At 40.3% G+C, this 23,003-nt stretch overlaps 1 protein-coding gene across 2 annotated transcripts in view; it reads right to left on the bottom strand.

Annotated features, from left to right (window-relative positions):
* Window positions 1–23,003, bottom strand: part of MED12L (mediator complex subunit 12L) — a 322,334-nt gene that overhangs the window by 55,561 nt on the left and 243,770 nt on the right. For both annotated transcript variants that reach the window (XM_084639004.1, XM_084639003.1), the window contains exons 25-34: window positions 22,801–22,914; window positions 18,187–18,383; window positions 17,343–17,531; window positions 9,597–9,671; window positions 9,283–9,473; window positions 8,775–8,936; window positions 4,160–4,271; window positions 2,712–2,801; window positions 815–924; window positions 104–239 (exon numbers count right to left, since the gene is read on the bottom strand). In XM_084639004.1, the coding sequence (XP_084495130.1) occupies window positions 104–239; window positions 815–924; window positions 2,712–2,801; window positions 4,160–4,271; window positions 8,775–8,936; window positions 9,283–9,473; window positions 9,597–9,671; window positions 17,343–17,531; window positions 18,187–18,383; window positions 22,801–22,914 (1,376 nt within the window). The remainder of the gene's footprint in view (window positions 1–103; window positions 240–814; window positions 925–2,711; window positions 2,802–4,159; window positions 4,272–8,774; window positions 8,937–9,282; window positions 9,474–9,596; window positions 9,672–17,342; window positions 17,532–18,186; window positions 18,384–22,800; window positions 22,915–23,003) is intronic.

A 23,003-nucleotide genomic window follows, 5' to 3' on the forward strand; every position in this document is an offset into this window, starting at 1 on the left:
TTTCCTTTCAACCACCCTGACAATAAAACTGTGAAGATTAAAAGATGGGCCTAAAATGTGATTTAACAGGAATGCAGTTAAAAATCAGAGGTCCAAAACTTACTTTCAACTTTTTCACTAAATTCATGTATGCCCTTTTGTTCTCTTCGGACCCCCCTTGGGATGCATTTGATAGGTCAGAAGCTAAAGTTCCATTGATGAGAACGCCCAGCATATCAAGGACAGTCGTGAATAATTCACTAAGAGGTAAAGAGATAAGTCGTATGTTGCATCTTAGAGAGCAATACTGACACATCTTGTTAACTCAACATTTAAAATTCTATCATGTTTATAGTAACACGATTGTCAATACCTCTCGGAAATAGATTATGGCAAAGACTACGGACACTTATTCGGGCATATTGAACCAGATTTTTCAAGCATATTATGCATACACAAACTCCAGGGAGCTTGTACTACCCCTGAACACATGCAGGTGCATGGTCAAATATATGAACACAAATATTTGCAAATCGGAGCCACTGTAGATTGTAACATCACATAAATTGCTGGCATAAATGGTCATTAGAAAAAATAGGACCTGATTCAGGAAAGCACTTAGGCACATGCTTAAATACATCTCTATTCAGAACAGTATTTAAGGAGGTGCTTTATTTTAAATTCTTGCTTAAGTGCTGTCCCTCCCAGAAGTGCTTCCCCAAATCAGGGCTGTTACTACAATAAGCTCCGATAAACATAAATATGACTATCTGGATTTTCATTCAAAGCATTACAGACATTAATGAATTATTGAATTATAATAAGAGTAACATACTTGTTGGTTTGCATATCGACAGTTCCTGAAGTAATTATCTGAAGGAGAAGAAGTGCCCAGTCTGTAGTCCACTGTGTGCTTCTCTGCACAGTGTCAAACATTCCACCCACCTACATGCAAAACAACAGAACACAGAGAACTCAAATACATACATGTTTCTATCTTTGAATATTTATTAGTTACACTATATTTGATGGCTTTTTTCATACATGAAATAATTTATACATTAACTTGATAAATTTTTTGGCAAAAAAAGACTTGATTCTCCCTGCCTCAAGACAACAACACTTCACAAAAGTGTTGAAAAATGAAAGATCAGCAATATCAGTCTTAACAAATTTAACGCTCAATCCAGCACCCACTGAGGTCAGTGGACAGATTCTAACTGATTTCAAAGGGTGTTGAATCATATCCTTAAAGAGTATAACTTTTCTTTATCTAAAATTTGATTAAAAATAGTTAATGTTGCTGCTGTTGAAAGATCTGAAGAAAAGGATATTTCTGAGCCCACGTTTGATCGACGACACTGGCTCATAGTTAGATTGGAATGGTTGCAACTAGTCTGATGCCTTTTCCATGGGAAGCACCTGTCCCTCACACTTCAGTTGCTGAAGAGCTGGGACTCCATACCCAGTGCCTTGTCAATCAATCTCCTCGTCAAGATTAGAGTGGAGGGAAAATCACTGCTAACTTCTGGTCTGAAGCCACATGCTAGGAAGATACTTAATAATTAAATCTTTATTTGTTGCTTCTCACTGTAGACACAATTCAGTTTTCCTCAGTGAAGTCTAAAGCTTTAAAGATCACTGTTTCCACACTGGCTTTTCTGTACAAGGAATGTTCTTACTATTTGCAGAGTAACAGTCCTAAGTCCCAGTCATGCACCCACTGAAGTCCACATTACTTGTGACATTGACTTAAATAGGAGAAGGACTGGACCTGCAGGTTGTAGAGGTGCAAAGCATTGCACCTTCTTTCTTGGCTAAAACCTGCCACCTGATTACACCCAGCTGTTCTGTTTCATTTTGGGGCTTCCCCATTTTGGATTTACGTGCTGCTTCCAAGCATGGGCTTTTCTGCTGAGCTAAGCCTTTATTGGGAATTACATTAAAATAAAGAAAAGGAGGACTTGTGGCACCTTAGGGACTAACAAATTTATTTGAGCATAAGCTTTCGTGAGCTACAGCTCACTTCAGCGGATGCATTCCACTGAATGCATCCGCTGAAGTGAGCTGTAGCTCACGAAAGCTTATGCTCAAATAAATTTGTTAGTCCCTAAGGTGCCACAAGTCCTCCTTTTCTTTTTGAGGATACAGACTAACACGGCTGTTACTCTGAAACCTGTCATTAAAATAAAGAAAATGCCGTTAGGCCACCTCTCATTTAGAAACTGTCAAAGCTGACTTTGGAATTTAGCCATGTAGCTGCCACATGTGGGTGAATCTTCTAATTATGGTTGAGATTTTCTAAGCTGACAAGTGCTTGTTTCCCAAAAAAAAAAAAAAAAAGTCAGTTTTATATCAACATATAGTGACCAAATAGGTAAGGACTCTGGCTTTCAGCTTTCAAAAAAAGGTAGCACATTTGTGACATTCTCCAGTGATACTGCAGAGAAGGGAAACGAGGAAAACAGGGAAGAAATAACAAGAGAAAGAAGAAGAAAAAAGAGTTGAATCTGCTAAGGACTTTACTATTGCTATTTGATTTTATGTAGAAGGTGCTAAGATACCCTGGCGATGGGCAGCAGAACAAAACCCAATAGACAGGCAGTCAGACTTCGTTACTCTCCATCTCCCTTGCCTCTTACCATCAACTGCAAACTAATTTCTGTCAATGGCTATTTTCGAATTTAGATACTATAAATATGAAGAGGAATATATTCATACATCTTTCTTACCAAATTAAGACGTAGTTGTAAGGCTTCATGCATCATCTGCCTAGCTTTAACATCATCCTGGTATCGTTCTTCCCTCCAGTTACTTAGGATCTAAGAACAACAGCCGTTTGAATAAAAGTAGTTTTTCCCACTTAACTGTTAAATATTTCTACCCATCACTTCTTATTTACAAAGAACTATGGAAGAATTGTCTCACTTTTAATCTTCATGCCTTCATTGAATTTGGGCTTGATAATTTCCCCCCCTACACACACACACACACACACACGCACGCACACATTTAATGTTTATATCTACAAAGAACAGGAATAGATGAGATACTTATTTGTTGGCTTTGACTGTGAGGCTATATCTTACTACTGTTCCTTCAAAGAGAAAATAAGCAGTTTTGTCATCCACTCTGATAAAATAATAATTTCCCTCAAACATCCTAGCACCCTGGGCTAGACACATGGAACACAGACATCAGCTGCTGCTCCTCCATTCTGTCCTATTGGACACCACAGATCAACAAAGACAGGATTGCAAGGAAGAGGGTGTAAGTCAGAGTTTAGATGGATTTAGATGAGAACCTATAAAAATAGTTTTAAAAAAAGAGGAGGGCCAGGGAGCAGTAGCAGAAATGGAGAAAAGCAGCATCAAGGAATGGATCAAATAAAGATGGGGAGCAAAGCCAGGGACTGGATCTGATGTGAGTGAGAATATGGGGGAAGGTTGTTATTAATTTGTATGGTGGTAGCATCTAGAGACTGAAAACAAGTTTCAGGGCTCCATTGTACCAGACACTGTCCACACACTGATAAAAAGACAGTATCAGCCTTCAGGAGCTTACAGTCTTGAGGGTTAGAATCTGGTGGGAGCAAAGGAACTGGTGTAGAAGTGGCAGAGAGGGTGTATGTGCATGTGTGTCAGTTACCTGAAAAAACATTGCAGGATTGCTTTGCTTTGGGGAATGGGATAATTTGGGGATAATAATTTTTTTAATAATTTATCTTTTTCTAATTATGCATTTACTCAAGAAAGAGACCTTTTTTCCAGAAAAATCTAAGTTTTTATGATTTTATAAACTCAGTAGACATGAAGCACTGGGAGGCATTTCCCTGTCATGAAAACAATCTACCATTGCTTCTCAGAAAAGGTCTGAAATCGGGCCCTGGATTACTTACATTTTTGTTCCATTATTTTTAGAAACACTCGAAGAAAGTTATTGGTCAGTGCAAAGGGAAAAGTTATTTTTAAATTGCTGTTAAAGGAACATTTAGTCATTCTTATGAGCGGATAAATTAAAGTTCTCTTCATCTTTGATTCTTCCTTCATTTGACAATTCATTTCTGAAAATCAGTGTGTTGAACCTTTAGAACTTTCCCAGTTTTGCATGATCCAGTACACATAAAACTGATGGCACAAATATCAAACGGAGGGTGCTCAGTATTATGTGTTTGTTTTACCTGATTAACTTGATTTTGCAGTGATGTTAGAAGCCCTTCCCGTTGCTCATCCTGTCCCTTAAGGCAAGTAAGTACCAAAGAAAGGAAAGGTTGCTGACTCAAAAGAGACATGCTTTAAAAGAGGCAAAACACATAAGATTCAATTAGTAAGGTTATTTTGATACTTCCCGTCTCCATTCCCTTCCTTCCCTATAATTTTCCCCTGAACGAAAATGCTGCTCAGATCTATCTTGGTGTCTGTTTTAGTAAGTTACAGCCTCACAAGCCAGAAATTAAACAAAGTGTAAAGCAGACGGTGTATAAAGTGGGCCAATCAAAGCATAAAGGGACAAATCCTGAAGTCTTTACTTGGAACCTACATTTGTGGTGCTGAACCCCTCAACTCCTGGTTCAGTCAATAGGAGATGAAGAGGCACAGAACCTTGCAGGAGACACTCAAGCCTTACTCTGGAAAACAGGAGTCATTTTTAATCTATGTTAACTAACCCGTGTTAAAATTCTCATGAACACACAGCAGGTATAGTTTTAACCTATGTCAGCTGGACAAGGTAAACCCCAGACTCCTCCTGAAAGTTTACCTTATTCTGCTAACATGGATTAAAATTACACCTGCCTTGTCCTCACTAGGATTTTAACAGGTATATTTTAACTAAAGCTAACTACCCAGTGTTAAAATTCTAGTGAAGACAAGGCCATTGTAGGGTTAATCCATGTTAGTGGATCCTGGGAAATTGTCCAGGGATTTTAACAAAGGTTAGTTAATTAAAAAGATAACTTTCTGAAGACACGGCTGCACTAAAACTACCACTAAAGGGGACAGGTACTGTGTCAGAGTAAGACGGTCAAGACCCAGTCCAATGGGACGATGGGATATATATTAAGATATATTCCAACAGAAACTGACATAAATTTGGAAAGGAGAAAGAAATTAAAAAAAAAAAATTTCAGCAGAGGCCTTTGCATTCATCTAAATTCAATTCATGCAATTATTTTACCAGTGTTTTAAGCTACGTCTGCACTATGATCTAGGGATGTGATTCTCCTGCTTGGGTATACATTAGAGTTCCCAACTTTGGTTGTACGTATTCCTGGAGGTTTCTGCAAATAACATAATCTTTAATTTAAAATAAATATTAAATTTCTGGAGACTCCAGGACAATCCTGGAGGGTTGGCAACCCAAGTACACATACTCATGCTAGCTCTCATCAAGCTAGCATGAGTATAAATAGCAGTATAGCCATGGTTGCAAGGATAGAGGCTGCAGAGTACATAGTACATAGCCACCAGTTTCAGGCAGCTTTGCTATTTATACTCATGCTAGCTCAATGACACCTAGCGAGAGTATATGTATAACAAGCAGAGGAATCACACTCCTACCGCATAACGTAGACGTAGCTTTTGCTGTGTAACACTCACTGAAAGTTCTGTACACCATTATATATTACAACTCAAATGTACATATTCATTTCAACATCTATGTACAACTGTTCAACAGCTGTATTTGGCATTTAATTTTTGCTCTCATAATTCAGGGGATAAGTAGCTAGAAAAACTCCAAAGCTATAAAAAAAGCAATGCAGAAAATCTTTTCTATTGAAAGCACAAGTCAAAGTGTGATTTGGACCAGAGTAGTGGCTCTAAGGATGGCACTGAAGCAACCCCTATTTATTCTCTCAATAACTTCCATAACACATTTGCTCCGCAGACAAGTCAAACATGGATTGTTATAATTGCTACCATTGCCATTCAATCTGATCTGAAAAATCAAACTGCATCCTCCAACTTTTACATAACCATCACCACAACCACCACCGCAAATGGTAATAAAAATTCTCCAATCAGGGACTTATCTGACAATGATGATGACGTATAAGGCAAAACAGAGTTTAATACTCTCCCATAGTGGTACAGGCTCTGCCATGCAAGCACCAGTAAAAGCCTGTCTTTTTATCAAGTAAGTGTAACGCCAACAGACTCTGGTCATCAGCAGGCAGGATCGAACTGGGGACCTCTAGAGCTTAGTGCATGAGCCTCTCTGGCATGAGCTAAAAGCCAACTGACTGTTAGCTAAGGCTGTGGAGCACACTCATTAATCTCTCTCTCTCTCCCCCTCCCCCGATGGGACAGAACACCACACCCAGAAGGTGTGCGGGTTAGATAAGCAGATATGTCTCAGGCAGTATGCCTTCACTAAAGCACTGCAGGTGTAATTTCCACCTTGGGTAGACATATCTGTACTTGCTCTGATTGAGCTAATGTGCTAAAAATAGAAGTGAATCCACACTGGCATAAGTGGCAGGAGAATCTAGCCACTCAAGTACGATCCCATCTGAAAACAAAAGGTACATACTTGGGTGGCTAGCCCCTCCCGCTGCCATGGATATACTTCTATTTTTAGCACTCTAGCATGGGTATGTCCACCCAAGCTGGAAATTACACCTTCCAGCTCTGGTGCAGACATACTCAAAGGCACACAGAAAGAATAGATATGATAAGACTATGATAGCCTTCTCTTGAGTACCTCTGGTTTCGTGCACAGGGATATCTAGGCAGAAGAAACTTACAAGTCTTAATATGTTCATGAGAAGATCATCTCAAAGGAGGCATTTAAATTTTCTGTGCACTAGGAAACTTTTATGGGAAGGAAGTACTGTGACAAAGTTCCTGCTCTACCTTGGTGGGTCTTGCGCTTATTGGCGGATTTACTCGCCTTGGAGCTTCATGGCAGTCCTCAGCTTGGCCATTTTTCTGAACCCACAGTCCAGGTCGACTCCTCCTGTGTCTGACCAGGAGTTGGGAGGATTTGGGGGGAACCTGGGCCCGCCCTCTACTCCGGGTTCCAGCCCAGGGACCTGTGGAATGCAGCTGTCTCGAGTGCCTCCTGGAACAGCTATGCGACAGCTACAACGCCCTGGGTTACTTCCCCATGGCCTCCTCCCAACACCTTCTTTATCCTCACCATAGGACCTTCCTCCTGGTGTCTGATAACGCTTGTACACCTCAGTCCTCAAACAGTCCGCGTTCTCACTCTCAGCTTCTAGTGCCTCTTGCTCCCAGCTCCTCACACGCACACCACAAACTGAAGTGAGCTCCTTTTTAAAACCCAGATGCCCTGATTAGCCTGCCTTAATTGATTCTAGCAGCTTCTTGATTGGCTGCAGGTGTTCTAATCAGCCTGTCTTAATTGTCTCTGATTGTTCTGGAACCTTCCCTGTTACCTTATCCAGGGAAAAGGAACCTACTTAGCCTGGGGCTAATATATCTGCCTTCTATTACTCTCCTATAGCCATCTAGCCTGACCCTGTCACAGTACTTAGACAGAAGGGACTGGTTCCATCTTAGCCCAAGTGGAATCTTGCTACTGAAACAGCAAATGAGCAAATGTTGGGAGATTTAAACTAGGAGTTCAGGAAAAACCAAGTGGTACTGAGGAGTACTCAAGTTAGTCAAAGAAATATGCTAAGGAAGTCAATAACCCAAAGGTATCTTTGTATCCAATAAAGGGTAGGACAGAAATTACAGCTGAATTGGAGAAGGAACCAGCTTGAGATCAGAGAGGTAAGTTCCAAAAAAAAGTAAGTGTGTCAAGACAAAGGAATTAAATAATATACGGACATGGCAAATAAAATGAAACCAAACCTACATGTCTCAATACCAACCATTATGCCTGGCAATGAAGATGATCTTGAAATAATAGGCATCTCTGAAATATGTTGCAATGACAAAATAAAATATACTATAAATTATACAGGAAGGATAGGTTAGGTTGCAGAGGTGGGGGGATAGCACTGTATCAAAATTATTCCATAGAATCTAACAAGAACCATACAGTAGGGTCCATATGGATAAAAATGCTAAGCGATAAGAATACAAATGTTTTGGTACGTTCATACTACTGACCTCTTGATCAGGAAAAGTATGCTAAGTGCACAATGCTGAGGGAAATCAAAAAGGTAACAAAATATAATGATGTTGCAATAATGGGTGACTTCAACTGCCTGCATATAGAACAATTAAATATCACAAGTTTTAGAGAATTTGGCACCTTAAACAACTGCTTCTTGGACCAACTACACAAAAGGAGAGGTTGGTAAGTATTTAAAGTTAAAGGATGTAATTACTAGCAGTATTCAGGGTAATTACTATAGTAACTCTAAGGTTGCAAAACTGGCAAGTTTCTGATAGCCACCTGTGCGTGTAAACTTAGGTATGACACTGCCAAGATGCAACATTTTCAAAGTAATTGAGACTGACATCTTAATGGTAATGAGAACACCCTGTGCTGGAGGGAGGCAAGAGAGGGCAATTGTGATTTGGGGGTATTAAATATTTATCCATTTCACATCCCTTTATTACTGAAATTTGCATAATATTTAATCAACAGAGTCCAGTACACCCATCCAGAAATCTTTCCATCTCTCCCTCCACTCCCCCCCTGAAACTGACTGTTTTAGATAAAATGGAACCAGGATCTGAACCACACCTGGTTTGGGGATTTGCAACACCAAAAGGTGACCGATGAGATTTGCAACAGCAAAAAGACAGCCTCCTCGGCACACCTCTGCTTTCAACATGCCTTCTGAAATTGTATACAAATATTTTCAAAGGTTGTACCTTTTTTGCTTTTGTCTATCTCTCTCCTTCTTTGAGGACGATCCCAAATGCTGACCTTTCTCCAGCTCTTCTCCAGCTGCTTTCAGGACCCTACCTTGAACTGAGGTAGGCAGTTTTGCAATCAAGGGAGCCACCAACCATACGCCTCGACGTTCAGAAGAACTAAAAGCAGAATCACAAACTTATTTCATCCAAAATCTCAATCTACTCTTCACATCATTCTCAGTCATTGTAACCAATTGCAATGAGACAGATGATAAAGTTTTTTCTGGGATAGCTAGGCATTTGCTGAGCAGCCACAAATGATACATTCCAAAAATTCAGGGATAACACCAATGTTTACTGTTGAACAAGAGTAAAAAAACCAGTGACTTTCAGGTAACATTTCCTAAACATTCCCATTTCAAGTGCAAAAAGCCTTTATAAGTTTCGAAGTTTTCACTTCATTCTATGCATTATTAACCATTATGTCAGTTAAAATAATTTAAAAGGTGCTACACAAAAATACCTTAGGAATGTCTTTTTACCATTCTGTCTTGTATTACTTGTGTCAGCATTTCCAACAGAGTTTGGATTGAAGAGGCCTATACCAGAGTTAGAAGAGTTATTGTTTAGATCAGCGGATTGCTGAAACACCTCTATTGTCGCCTTTGCAATATTATCCAACAAGCTGTTCATTTCAGCCACAGACCCAGAACCCTACAGTGAAACATAAGTAAACTAGCATATTCATGGTATGTTTGCTCATGGGCTAGGTTCAAATTTTACATACTTTAATAAATTAAATATTTTGTAAGTACATTAAAAGAACCAAATACTTACAGGTTCCTTCATGCACTGTTTGATCATTAGCTGGAGCTCCAACCAAGATTGCCTGAGAGTCCATTGATCTAAGTTCTGAGTAAAATTATTAAAATGAAAAACATTTGTGTCAAGTTTATTGTAGAAATTTTTTTAACTCTCTTAACTGGAACAATTTAAATCATGTCACCACAGTAGATCACCACACTGTTCTTTAAAACTTTTGAAGCTTTAAGTTTTTCAAAGCAATTCAAGGACCTATCAGCCCAATCGTTATCCCTTTGCATTCTCCCTACCCTCAAAATCAGCTCATCAATATTTTTAACCAATTCAAATTTTCTGATGCGGTAATGGCTGTTCATTACAAATTGTACTGTGTTCAGACAAAACGATCAAAAACTGAATTCACTGACATGATTGGTCATCAATGCAGACCAAATCACGCTCAGCATTAGGTCACCTAAATATGATTAAACTATAACTCCAACAGGGTTTGATCATAATTATCTGATGTGAGGATGAATATGATTTGTCCTTGTCCACACTGGCCAGCATCATGTTAGCTAACTCAATTCTTCACAATGGTATTCAAACATGATACCATTTTCTAGTGAAGACATGCCCAGAGAGGAAGTAGATGGTAAAACAACCCACTAGGCTTGAAATCACTGTTGTAACAAAGTAAAAACAATTCTGTACTCTTCTAAACATTGTCCTGTAGCTAATATGTTCTTGGCTTTAGTACCTCCTACTATTTATATACAGTCATTCGGATGCAAAGGGAGTTCCCAATCATCTTATGTATTGCCCAGGAAATTAACACCACAAATGTGATGTTGTGAAAGTAATCCACTGTATCTATCCTGGAAGTGGTGATTACATGGCTAAAATCATGCTGTCAGTTATGTTTTCTAAGGGGCTCTGTAAGTGGTTATTTTCCACTGTCAAATTTTACATAAGAGTAAAAAGCAAGAACCTGAGTGGGTGGATAAACAACTTCCAAGTCAAATCAATGCCAAAAATAAAGCACCTCTCAGCTACTGTAGACTGTTAATTGAGAGGAGATTATTTTCCCATTGACACACTGGGGCTTTACACAGGTGCAGTAATTTCTATAAGTGTTTTTCATTTATTTTCCCCACATCAATAGGGGAAACACAACCTAGAGATAATTCCATCATTAGGATGAGATTTACCACCTGAAGAATGGATGGGGGTTTGGTCCCTGTCCACTGTCTACCATGCTGACTAATATTGTTTCTTGTTTCCTTGTATTCCCTCATTTGTTTGTATCTAGCCATTGTCTTTTCTTATATGTAGATAAGATCCTTGGGGCAGGGGTGGTCTTTTTGTTCTCATAAAATCATAGAATATCAGGATTGGAAGAGACCTCAGGAGGTCATCTAGTCCAACCCCCTGCTTAAAGCAGGACCGATCCCCAACTAAATCATCCAGGCAGGGCTTTGTCAAGCCTGACCTTAAAAACCTCTAAGGAAGGAGATCCCACCACCTCCCTAGCAACCCATTCCAGTGCTTCACCACCCTCCTAGTGAAAAAGTTTTTCCTAATATCCAACCTAACCCCCCCCACTGCAACTTGAGACCATTACTCCTTGTTCTGTCATCTGCTACCACTGAGAACAGCCTAGATCCATCCTCTTTGGAACCCCCTTTCAGATAGTTGAAAGCAGCTATCAAATCCCCCCCTTACTCTTCTCTTCTGCAGACTAAATAGTTCCAGTTCCCTCAGCCTCTCCTCATAAATCATATGCTCCAGCTCCCCGCTTCTGTGTTCGTACAGCTCCTAGCACAATGGGATCCTGGTGGATGACTAAGGCTCCTAGGCACTATGATAACACAAATAATAAACAACAAAGACATTGGGGGATTGGTTGGAGTTCAGGGCTGTGTCCCCAAAACCCTGTGCCTCTGCACTGGCTCAGATATTCAACAGAGCTGTACTGCCAACAATGGCTCCACCCACGGCTGCTCTGGAACCCACCTCAAAGACAGCACAGGGATTTTTCTTTTTACCTATCAGTTAATACAGCCCCAGAATTTATTCACTTTTCACTGGATTCCCTGGTGATTGCTAGGATGGGATAGGAGTGATTAGAGTAGTGCCCCTGTCTTTTCCACAAGTAGGTCTCTGACTCCTCTGGAGAACCCTCTTTGGTAGTGGGCGTGGGAGGTGCTGGGGAGACATCAGACCACTTTCTCTTTTCCATGAAGGGTAGGGACACTTATCACATAGATCAGCTTGGGGTGACCTGGCACCCATTTTGGTGTTTGGGCATATATGGAAAGCAAGGGAAGTTACACCTGCTGAGCGTTTACTGTAAATAATAATTTCCACATGCAGATCTGAACATTTAGGGTTTGCAGGCATGATGTGACTGCACCCTAATAGGCTATACTCTGAACTGTCATGTTTCCAGACCAGGCTTCATAGAGGGTGAATCATTCCTTTGGAGGAAACAGACAGCCACCAGATATCTACAGTGTAATATGCTTCTTGGAGCAACTGGTCCTGGAACCCACCAGAGGAGAGGCAATTCTTGATTTAGTCCTAAGTGGAGCACAGGATCTGGACCAAGAGGTGAATATAGCTGGACCGCTTGTAATAGTGACCATAATATAATTAAATTTAATATCCCTGTGGCAGGAAAAACACCACAGCGGACCAACACTGTAGCATTTAATTTCAGAAAGGGGAACTAGACAAAAGTGAGGAGGTTAGTTAAACAGAAATTAAAGGGTACAGGGCCAAAAGTGAAATCTCTCCAAGCTGCGTGGAAACTTTTTAAAGACACCATAATAGAGGCTCAACTTAAATGTATACCCCAAATTAAAAAACATAGTAAGAGAACCAAAAAAGAGCCACCGTGTCTAAACAAAGTAAAAGAAGCAGTGAGAGTCAAAAAGGCATCCTTTAAAAAGTGGAAGTTAAATCCTAGTGAGGAAAATAGAAAGGACACTGGCAAATGAAGTGTAAAAATACAATTAGGAAGGCCAAAAAAGAATTTGAGGAACAGTTAGCCAAAGACTCAAAAAGTAATAGCAATTTTTTTTTAAAGTACATCAGAAGTAAGAAGCTTGCTAAACCACCAGTGGGGCCACTGGACAATCGAGGTGCTAAAGGAGCACTCACGGATGATAAGGCTATTGCGGAGAAACTAAATGAATTCTTTGCATCGGTCTTCAAGGCTGAGGATGTGAGGGAGATTCCCATTCCTGAGCCATTCTCTTTAGGTGACAGATCTGAGGAACTGTCCCAGATTGAGGTATCATTAGAGGAGGTTTTGGAACAAATTGATAAATTAAACAGCAATAAGTCACCAGGACCAGATGGTATTCACCCAAGAGTTCTGAAGGAACTCAAATGTGAAATTGCAGAACTACTAACTGTAGTCTGTAACCTATCATTTAAATCAGCTTCTATATCAAATGACTGGAGGATAACTAATGTGATGCCAATTTTTAAAAAGAGCTCCAGAGGTGATCCCGGAAATTATAGGCTTGTAAGCCTGACTTCAGTACTGGGCAAACTGGTTGAAACTATAATAAAGAACAATATTGTCAGACATACAGATGAACATAATTTGTTGAAGAGTCAAGGGAAATTATTCCTCACCAATCTACTAGAATTCTTTGAGGGGGGTCAACAAGCATGTGGACCAAGGGGACCAAGTGAATATAGTGTACTCAGAAAGCCTTTGACAAGGTCCCTCATCAAAGGCTCTTACGCAAAGAAAGCTGTCACGGGATAAGAGGGAAGGTGCTCTCATGGTTTGGTAACTGATTAAAAGATAGGAAATAAAAGGTAGGTATAAATGGTCAGTTTTCAGAATGGAGAGAGGTAAATACTGGTGTCCCCCGGGGGTCTGTTTTGGGACCAGTCCTATTCAATATATTCATAAATAATCTGGAAAAAGGGGTAAAGAGTGAGGTGGAAAATTTTGAAGATGATACAAAATTACTAAAGATAGTTAAGACCCCGGCAGACTGTGAAGAGCTACAAAAGGATCTCTTAAAAGTGGGTGACTGGGCAACAAAATGGCAGATGAAATTTAATGTTGATAAATGCAAAGTAATGCACTTTGGAAAGCATAATCCCAACTATACAAATAAAATGATGTGGGTCTAAATTAGCTGTTACCACTCAAGAAAGAGATCTTGGAGTCATTGTGGATAGTTCTCTGAAAACATCTACTCAATGTGCAGCGGCAGTCAAAAAAGCGAACAGAATGTTGGGAATCATTAGGAAAGAGATAGATAATAGGACAGAAAATATCATGTTGCCTCTATATAAATCCATAGTACTCCCACATCTTGAATACTGTCTGTAGATGTGGTCGCCCCATATCAAAAAAGATATATTGGAATTGGAAAAGGTTCAGAAAAGGGCAACAAAAAAGATTAGGGGTATGGAATGGCTTCCGTATGAAGAGAGATTAATAAAACTGGGACTTTTCAGCTTGGAAAAGAGATGACTAAGGGGAGATATGATTGAGGTCTATAAAATCATGACTGGGATAGAGAAAGTAGATAAGGAAGTGTTGTTTACTACTTCTCATAATATAAGAACTAGGGGTCACCAAATGAAATTAATAGGCAGCAGGTTTAAAACAAATAAAAGGAAGTATTTTTTCACACAAGTCAACCTGTGGAACTCCTTGCTAGAGGATGTTGTGAAGACCAAGACCATAACAGGTTTCAAAAAAAAGAACTAGATAAATTCATGGAGGATAGGTCCATCAATGGATATTAGCCAGGATGAGCAGGAATGGTGTCCCTAGCCTCTGTTTGCCAGAAGCTGGGAATGAGTGACGGGAGATGGATCACTTGATGATTAACTGTTATGTTCATTCCCTCTGAGGAACCTAGCATTGGCCACTGTCGGAAGACAGGATACTGGGCTAGATGGATCTTTGATCTGACCCAGTAGGGTCATTCTTATTTTTTATGTAATACTTTATCATCTAAATCAGCCTTTGTAAAAGTTCAGGTCCTGACCCAGTAATGGGTTGCGGCACGTAAGGCATTGGGTCACTCCGGTCAGCACCACCGACCGGGCCATTGAAAGTCCTGTCAGCAGTGCTGCCCAGCTAAGGCAGGCTAGTGCCTACCTGTTCCGACATCACGCTGCACCCCGGACGTGGCCAGCAGCAGGTCTGGCTTCAAGGCAGGGGGGCCACTGGCCTCCATGCACTGCCCCCACCCTGAGCACTGGCTCCTCCCATTGGCCAGGAACCCTAACTGCTTGCATGCCTCCACCTAGGAGCCAGACCTGCTGCTGGCTGCTTCAGGCGCAGCACGGTCCACAGTGCCAGAACAGGCAGGAAGCCTGCCTCTGCACCCTAGCTGCGCTGCTGACCGGGAGCTGCCAGAGGTACATCCGCACCCCAATCCTGCACCCTAAACCCCTGCTCCAGCCCTGAGCCCCCACAATCCAGAACCCCTTCCTGCACCCCAAACCCCTCATCCCTGGCCCCACACCCAGCCCAGAGCCCTGGGGGTTGGACTAGCTGACCTTCTGGGGTCCCTTCCAACCCTGATATTCTATGATATTCTATGACCCCCTCCTGCACCCCAACCCCCTGCCCCAGCCCAGAGCCCCCCGCCCCACTCAGAGCCCCTCCCACAGCCCAAGCCCCTTATCCCCAGCTCCGTTGGATCGTGGGCATCAACAGTTTTCTTCAACTGGGTCCCCAGAAAAAAAGTTTGAAAACCACTGATCTAAATCATCCAAATTTCTGAATGCCATTAGTGACAGCAGGAGCAGAAAAGAGGAAGGAGACTGAACTGATTGAAAGAGATTCAGAGTTAGTTTTGTGATAGTGAGTCTTCAGAACAGATTTTCTCTCTCTTTTCTGACCTCTCCAAGATATCTAAATATCTTAAAAGGCTGCTTACTATTTCTGTAAACTCTTTTCATCTCAAGTCTCTTACTCATTTGAAAACATTTGTCAAAGTTGCGTGCTGCTGTAGATTTCACAGATCCACTGCACTTTAATAAATTTTTAATATCTGTTAAAATTATTAGTTCCCATTCTTAAAATCTACACTTCAAAAGTCGCTGAGTGTAACAAACTTACAAAAGCAAAGAAATTCAAAGCCACAGCTTTGCATTATAAGTATCTCATTGGATAGTGATGTTACATACTACATGGTTTTGAGCTACAAATTTTGATCCAGTTGGATGGGTTAAAGACAGATTAAGAATTTTTACTCTAAAATGCCTCATGTTTTTCTAGGGCCAGTAAGAAGCTTTATGTTAAACTTTCTATCTTGCTGCTTTGAAGTAGGATACAATATGTTAAAATAAAAACTAGGGATAAAAGGGATAAAGGATAAAAACTATGGTAATCAGAGGATGGCTATGTCTAAACTACAGACGTCTGCTGGCATGGTGTGCTGGTCAGTGAAGTAGCGTGATACCTGACAGACAGCTGTGAAAGCAGAAGTCTGTAGTGTAGATGCAGCAAAACTGTGTTTTTACTGATATAGTTAGGTTTCACTTGTTAGGCATAGTTTTACTATACTGCTGTCAAATGCAGTTTTGCTGGTAATAGGTACACCCACACCAGGAGCTCTCTGCCTGTATAGCATACTCGTATTATTATAATGGTCAAACACCCCTAGACTAGACATGGACTAGATCTCGAAACTCCAGCCAATATACTTTGTGCTTCTAACAGAGGATGAAATACATAAATGGACAAACGTGGATTTGATTTTGGAAAGTACGCTTGAATAGAAACTTTTGCTGGTCAATAAAAGTACTTGACAGGAAATATCTATCAACTACAAAAAACAGGGAGAAAGGGAACTCAGGGTTGTCAGCTCTTCTGCTTTTGGTTGCGGCTGGAGCCTGAGTCACGATGACAGAAGAAGCTCCAGCCCTTGCATGAATTTCAGCCCTACCTGGAAAGGAAATCCCCTCTGATTGGCCGCTATTTCCACTTCCCTCACTCTTGGAGAAGTACAGCTAATCAGGGCTGCTGCAGGAAGCAGGAAGAGCCCCAGCTCCTCTCCATAGGAGCTGGGAGAAAGGAGCAGATAGAGCCCAGTATCTCAGAGTGGTTCTGTTCCCTCCTCCCCTCTCTTCTCCTGAGAATAATGGGTCAAGTCTCCTTTCTCCTCCTCCTTCCTGCAACACCTAGAAAGGGAAAGGGGTGTGTGTGAAGAGGCCCTGAAGTTGCCTGGCCCCAAGGCTGGGGAAAAGAGAGAAGGGGGTGAAGAACCCCTGGAGCTGCCCCACTCCCAGGTCTAGGAAGAGGCATAAGAGAACCCAATTGCAGCACCTGCACAGGCCTGGGAGGAGGGATCAAGAACCCAAGGAGTTACATGAGGAGCAGAGATGGAAGTTGCTGTACAGGCAGATGTTGGGGCTGGAGGTGGGCAAAACACTAATTAATTAAAATTCTGAAGAGAAGTTGGAAGCATTGAACAACCAGTTATCAAGAGCTCCCCGCAGCAAGGGGACAAAATCATCATACTCAGATCTGGGAGAACTGGCATTGGCAACACTAATTGTTTCTCATGGGGGCTGGGGTGGGCAAAAGACAGGCCCAAAATGCATTGACAAAAAAAAAATCATCTCATGATTGGAGGGGAGGGGGTCTGAGTAATTACTTTTGAACTTTGGGGGTTGGTAATATTGGGAATTGAAAGACATCTGCATTGAATTGATGGTGCTGCTGAATGAGACTTCACGAGTTAATATCTTACAGAAGTAATTTGGAATAATTTTACATTTTATTACCTGAAGTATGCGCTTGATGTGTTGCCTTTGAGCGTTGTCACCCTCTGTGCATTCTTTAATACCATGAGGGTAACAGATAAGCTGCAGTAGTTTCTGTGCTTGCTTGTTTGAAAGAACAGGATCCAATATAAGATCTTTGTCCGTGCATAACCTCTCAGGCTCTTTCAAGCAGTGCTCTCCCACCCATTCCTGAAAGTAATCAAACAGCTGGATCGATGTCAATATAACACTTATTTTTCACATATGCAATGCACACAAAACACATTTTCCACATGCAGATATTCACAAACTGAAAACCAGTTCCACATAAGTCTATATGATACTTGAAATTTCACCTTCATTCAGTAATTTATAACCCTTAAAAGTACAGTACACTTTCAACTGTTTTCCAGAATTTGTTTCCTTAAAAACACTAAAAGCAGATTGATAATTAACTGATTCTACCAAATGATATCCACAAGTTGCATGAGCACTTTTTACCAGCTAATTCATGGAACATCACTGGCATTTCTCAGGTAAGGCCTGCTATACCAGCCACCAAAAGGGCAGGGTGTTTGAGGTTCAACTGGGAAAAATAGTGTTAATTTAAAAGACTGGAACATACTGAAGACTATAGGCCAAATTCACCCCCATTTTAGCTCCACTGACTTTTAAATGACCTCTGGTCAAAGCCAAGCAACTACAAGGGAGAACTCAGATTCAAATACCATAAGAAAAAGACGTATAGTACATCCTCAAAGTCTGTTTTGCATTCAAACATATTAAAGCCTCTTACATGACAGATTTTTGACAAAAATAATGTTGTCTATAAAGAAAAGCTAGGAAACACAGTTTTACAAATTACCTGCTGGCAAATAGTTCTTAGCACATATCTAGCATATTCACTTAGACTAGCAGTTTCTATGGAAATAGCTTTTCCACATTTCAGTGTGTGAGAGGCACCCCAAATTTCATCATCATTAAGGTCATCTAATAAACCTCTCATAGTGAAGTCCTCATTCTTCAAAGAGTTAACACCGCTGCTGCCAATTTCAGCATCACCTACACAGCAGAAGCACAGGAGTACAAAAGTGAAAATCTTATTGAAGTCTTGAGATTTTGAATTTGCATAGTCAGTTAAGGAAGCATTCGAAGGAATGTCCTAGCTGAGAAACAATGCAGAAATGAAGTATGTGCACAGCCAAATTAGACAGCAGGCAACACAAATAAAAACTGGATATTAGAAAAGTACAATTTTTGAAAATGTTACTTCCTTATTTTGCTTCATATATTTTTCATTAAAATGAAATTTACTTTTTCTGAACTTGAAAAAGTTACACAAACCAAACCAAGAAAGAGACTACATCCTTCCTACCCTACCCCTCGTACCCCAGTAACGAGTACTCATGGGCACACAGACTTGATTTGGCTGTAAAATAAGGAAAAGTTGGGTTACTCATCCTTTTAGGTGTCCCTTTTTTCCAAGTCTTCTCTCTTACTCTGATTTATTAACTCTCGATAGATCAAGAGACAAGTTTTGACTGGTGGTCACCTTAGCCCACCTTACTATGAACTTCTTGACAAGAGAGATTTATTTTCCTGGGAATGGAAAAGGGCAATGCATGCTGAGGGAGCCCTGTCAGAAAGGGCAAACACTGAATAACCCATCCTTTCTGCAAATCATCAGCACAACTGCACAAACTTAACCTCAATATTTAATTTTGGCAGTGGGAAAGGGGACAGACTAAGCAAAGTAAGATTGTTTGGGCAAGAAGCAGAAATAAATATTTGCATAATGCCCTATGTTGAAATGGCAACTAACAACCTTTGAAGAGTTTGAAATCTTACATCAAAGCGCTCTCTCACAATGCAAGATGCAACTACTATTTTTAACAGTGAGAAATAAGCCCCGAATGTTAAATATAATTTCACAACTGTTGTGGGACCGTCTGAGATCATGCATTATGTAGGAAAATAGTTATGTTTCCAGGTGATATGTAAGTTAGTGGGACAACATACCCATTCAAGCATTTAGCAGAAAACTCTTGTGGACCTTAACTGGTTAGCCATATGCTCTCTCCAGCACTTATCAAGCACCACAATTTGATCTAATGACAATCTCAATAACTAATATGGCACAGGAAGTCCGGACGATTCAGCCAGTTAAAACACCTTGATACAGCCACATGAACCAATATTCCATTAAAACATCCCCATCAAGTCAATCGCCATTTAAATGGTCATCCAAGCATCTGCCCATCTTCCTGTTGTCCTTGATGGTTGAAAGTCTCTCTGCTATTCCAGCTCAAGTCCTTTAAAACAGAGACACCAAATTTTGCTTTTTGGCTGTCTCTACAATGGGATTTTTTTGTTAAAATCTTATACCATTGCTGCCACTGCCACAGCAATACCAGTGATGGTAACTAAGAAACTGCTGATGTAGACAGAGTTATAAGCAGCACTGGCATTTTTACCACAATCGTGTCTACACTTGCTCAGAGCAAGTCTGCACAACGCAATGCTTAAAATGTCAGCAGCTGCTGGTGACCTGTGTACAATGCTTGTTCTCCCACCATTACCAGTGGGAAGCTGCACCAGTGGAAAAATGTCCTTATCTCAAGATCTATTTCATCATATGAAATCCTCACAGTTTGTATCACGTCGATGTTATTCTCCAATAAGCAGTACCCTGAATCTCTCCTTAACAGGATTAAAACCACCTGTACTTTTTACTCATCAAAATTAGAGGACACATTATGATAGACTGGCTTGTAACTGAACACTGCCTTCTTATGTATAAAATAGACCACTACCTGCTGATATATCAGTGTATTTGACTGACTGAGCTTGATGAGAAGCTGATTCTTCAACTAACTCTGCACAGTGGGATCCCTGCACCCATGTGCAGGGCTACTGAAGCCAATATATTTCCACACTCATGTGGAGCCCTACCCAGGCAGTCAGTTGCAAGATTTGGAACTAACATTTATGGTAAGAAGGGAGACTTGCCACTAATCAAGTACTACAGTTATGACTTCTTATGAGAAATAGTTATAAACAGAGTTTCTACATCCAGCCCCTCTCTTCTGAGCATGGAAGGCACAGGTAGTGTTGATATGTAGCAGAAAATCCCCCTACACACATTTCTAAAATTCTTACTTGTTTAACAAACCATAGCAACATTTTAAAAAAATAACTCTTTATTAATTTTGATTAGAAAAGATCAATGCCATGGCAAACATATTTCCAAATGGACTGAAAGCAAGAAAATAAGAAAAGAATATCTCGGAAAACTGAAATCTTGTAAAAAAAAAAAAAATCCCCCAAAACTAACATAACCCAGAACTAAACCAACAATTAAGGGAATTAATAAGTTAAAACATACAGGGCCCTAAGCATGAGATATTTATACAGTATTTACTCAGTTCTTCTAAGCCAACCCCCGGCCATGGAAGTCAATAGGAGTTTGCCTGACTAATGATCTGAGGATCTGGCACATTATAATTAATAGATATTAGTCAGAAATGGAATATCGCATCTGACCTGCAGGGCTTGGGCCCAACTCTGGTAATGCCACTATAGTCCAATCTACAGTGCTTCAACAATAACCATAAAACAGAAAAAAAACAAACAAAACGGGTCTAAAAAACAGACCGAATGACATAAAATAGGACAAAATGTATGTGAATGGATAATAATGACATATGAGCCCGAATCTGCCTTTCTTGCACACCATAACCATCTACATGGTGTTATGGTTATCAAGCTTGGTATTTGCAACTGCAAATCACATACCAACAAGGGTAGGATGATCAGATGTCCCAATTTTATAGGGACAGCCCCGATATTTGGAGATTTGTCTTATACAGGCGCCTATTTACCTCCTACCCCTCTTTCTCGATTTTTCATACTTGCTGTCTGGTCAGCCTAAACAAGGGAGACCTAGTTACGCAGATGTTACGAGTTATTTATTGTACAGAAGGAAGCTAAAAAAATTCTACTTTTCTGAACTGAAACCACAACATTGCAGTAAGGTTTGTGAAAAGACTACCTTGAATATACTCCTACTGCAGTTCACTATACAACTATGTCTTTCACTTTGGGGAGAGATTAAATTTTCTAAAACTGATTTCTGCTCCCCAAATTAATTACTTATTAAGCATTAACTCCATTAGGTATAGCATACCTGAGGCTTTTCTCAATAAATTAAGTGCAATTTTTAAGAAATTCATTTGAAATGTGAGAAGGGATTTTTAAAAACATCAATATTTCATCTTCTAAAATATTATATTTTGATTATTATTAAGGTGAGGTGAGGTGGGACGGTGCTAGAGAAATGGGTATTCTAGATCTCTGTACCATATAGCCTTTAACTGACACAAGCTCCTGTAAGAGAGTTTGCACTGAATTGCATTGCAAATACAGAGTTTGCATTGCAATGCATAATGTAACCCGTGCACTAGTCATTTATTCAAACCTCAGCAATGCAGGAAAATAAGAATTCTAATCCAATCACTGCAAACAGCAATAAAGTACGGATGTTAGCCACAAGTATGATTTTAACTCCACTTCAATCCACCCCAAATGTAGGTGTATACTAGAGAAGTTATAATGGTATAGCTATGTCGTTTAGGGTGTGATTTTTTTTTAAACCAGCATAGGTATACTTTTAGCATAGTATACAGTATAGCAAAACTTTGGAGCGTAGACCAGCCCGTACTTTATAAATCTCCACTTAGGATACACTTTTGTCAGTTTAACTATGTTGTGTCAGCAATAGCTCAAAGTATAATGTCGCCTGAATTTTTGCCAGTATAGCTTGTTTGCTCAGGAGGGCTGGAATAAGGTATGATGGCAAAAGCACAGTTTGTTGGAATATGCTGCATCCCCACTGGAAGTACTTTGATGTTACACGCTACCATTATAGCTCTACCAGCAAAGTGATTCTAGTGTACAGCTGGCCTTAGGCTTAAGAACTGACACAAGTGGAGCGTTAGTGAGTGCTCTGCTGTGGAAGGATTGTTTAACAATGGTTCTTTCAAGACTTCAGAAATTCAATTTCAGGCATTAGGATTTACTTCTAAGTCCAAACACGGGAATAAGTGAAGCTTAAGAGTTGGATTCAGGACACTCCCCTTAGAAATGTCTTAAAACATGTTTAGACGAGGTCAAGTTAAAATTTACTGTGACTTTCTGACAGGAAGTGTGCGCAAGAGTCACATCTGCTTAAAGTCACGTAAGTCTGGGGCTGACTCACCAGAGAAAACTTCTGTCTCTTGACCTGTGGGGGGAAAGCTACTCATTGGTGTCAAGGAAGCACAGGAAGAATCCAAATTTGTCTTCAGTCAGGTACTTTAATAACTAAGGATCCCCAATCACAGAAGCATTCTCAAGAAAATGAATAAAACCGATTCCTTTTTTAGCCAAGTGTTAAACTGAAGATCTTCATACACACACACACACCTCTGAATAATCTTACCAAGCATCAAAATTGCTTTTAAGACTGCAAACACAGCTCCCACTTCAATGCTGTTGTGAGCAGCAGTCAGAAGGTGGCGGTCACAAGAAGAGCGAATGCCTGGGAATGACTTCCCTAAGAGCAGAGAAAGAGATATATGTAATACTCAGGTTTCAGAGTAACAGCCGTGTTAGTGTGCATTCGCAAAAAGAAAAGGAGGACTT

Source organism: Lepidochelys olivacea, assembly GCF_965140295.1.
Source record: "Lepidochelys olivacea isolate rLepOli2 genome assembly, chromosome: 9".
Classification (NCBI taxonomy): domain Eukaryota; kingdom Metazoa; phylum Chordata; order Testudines; family Cheloniidae; genus Lepidochelys; species Lepidochelys olivacea.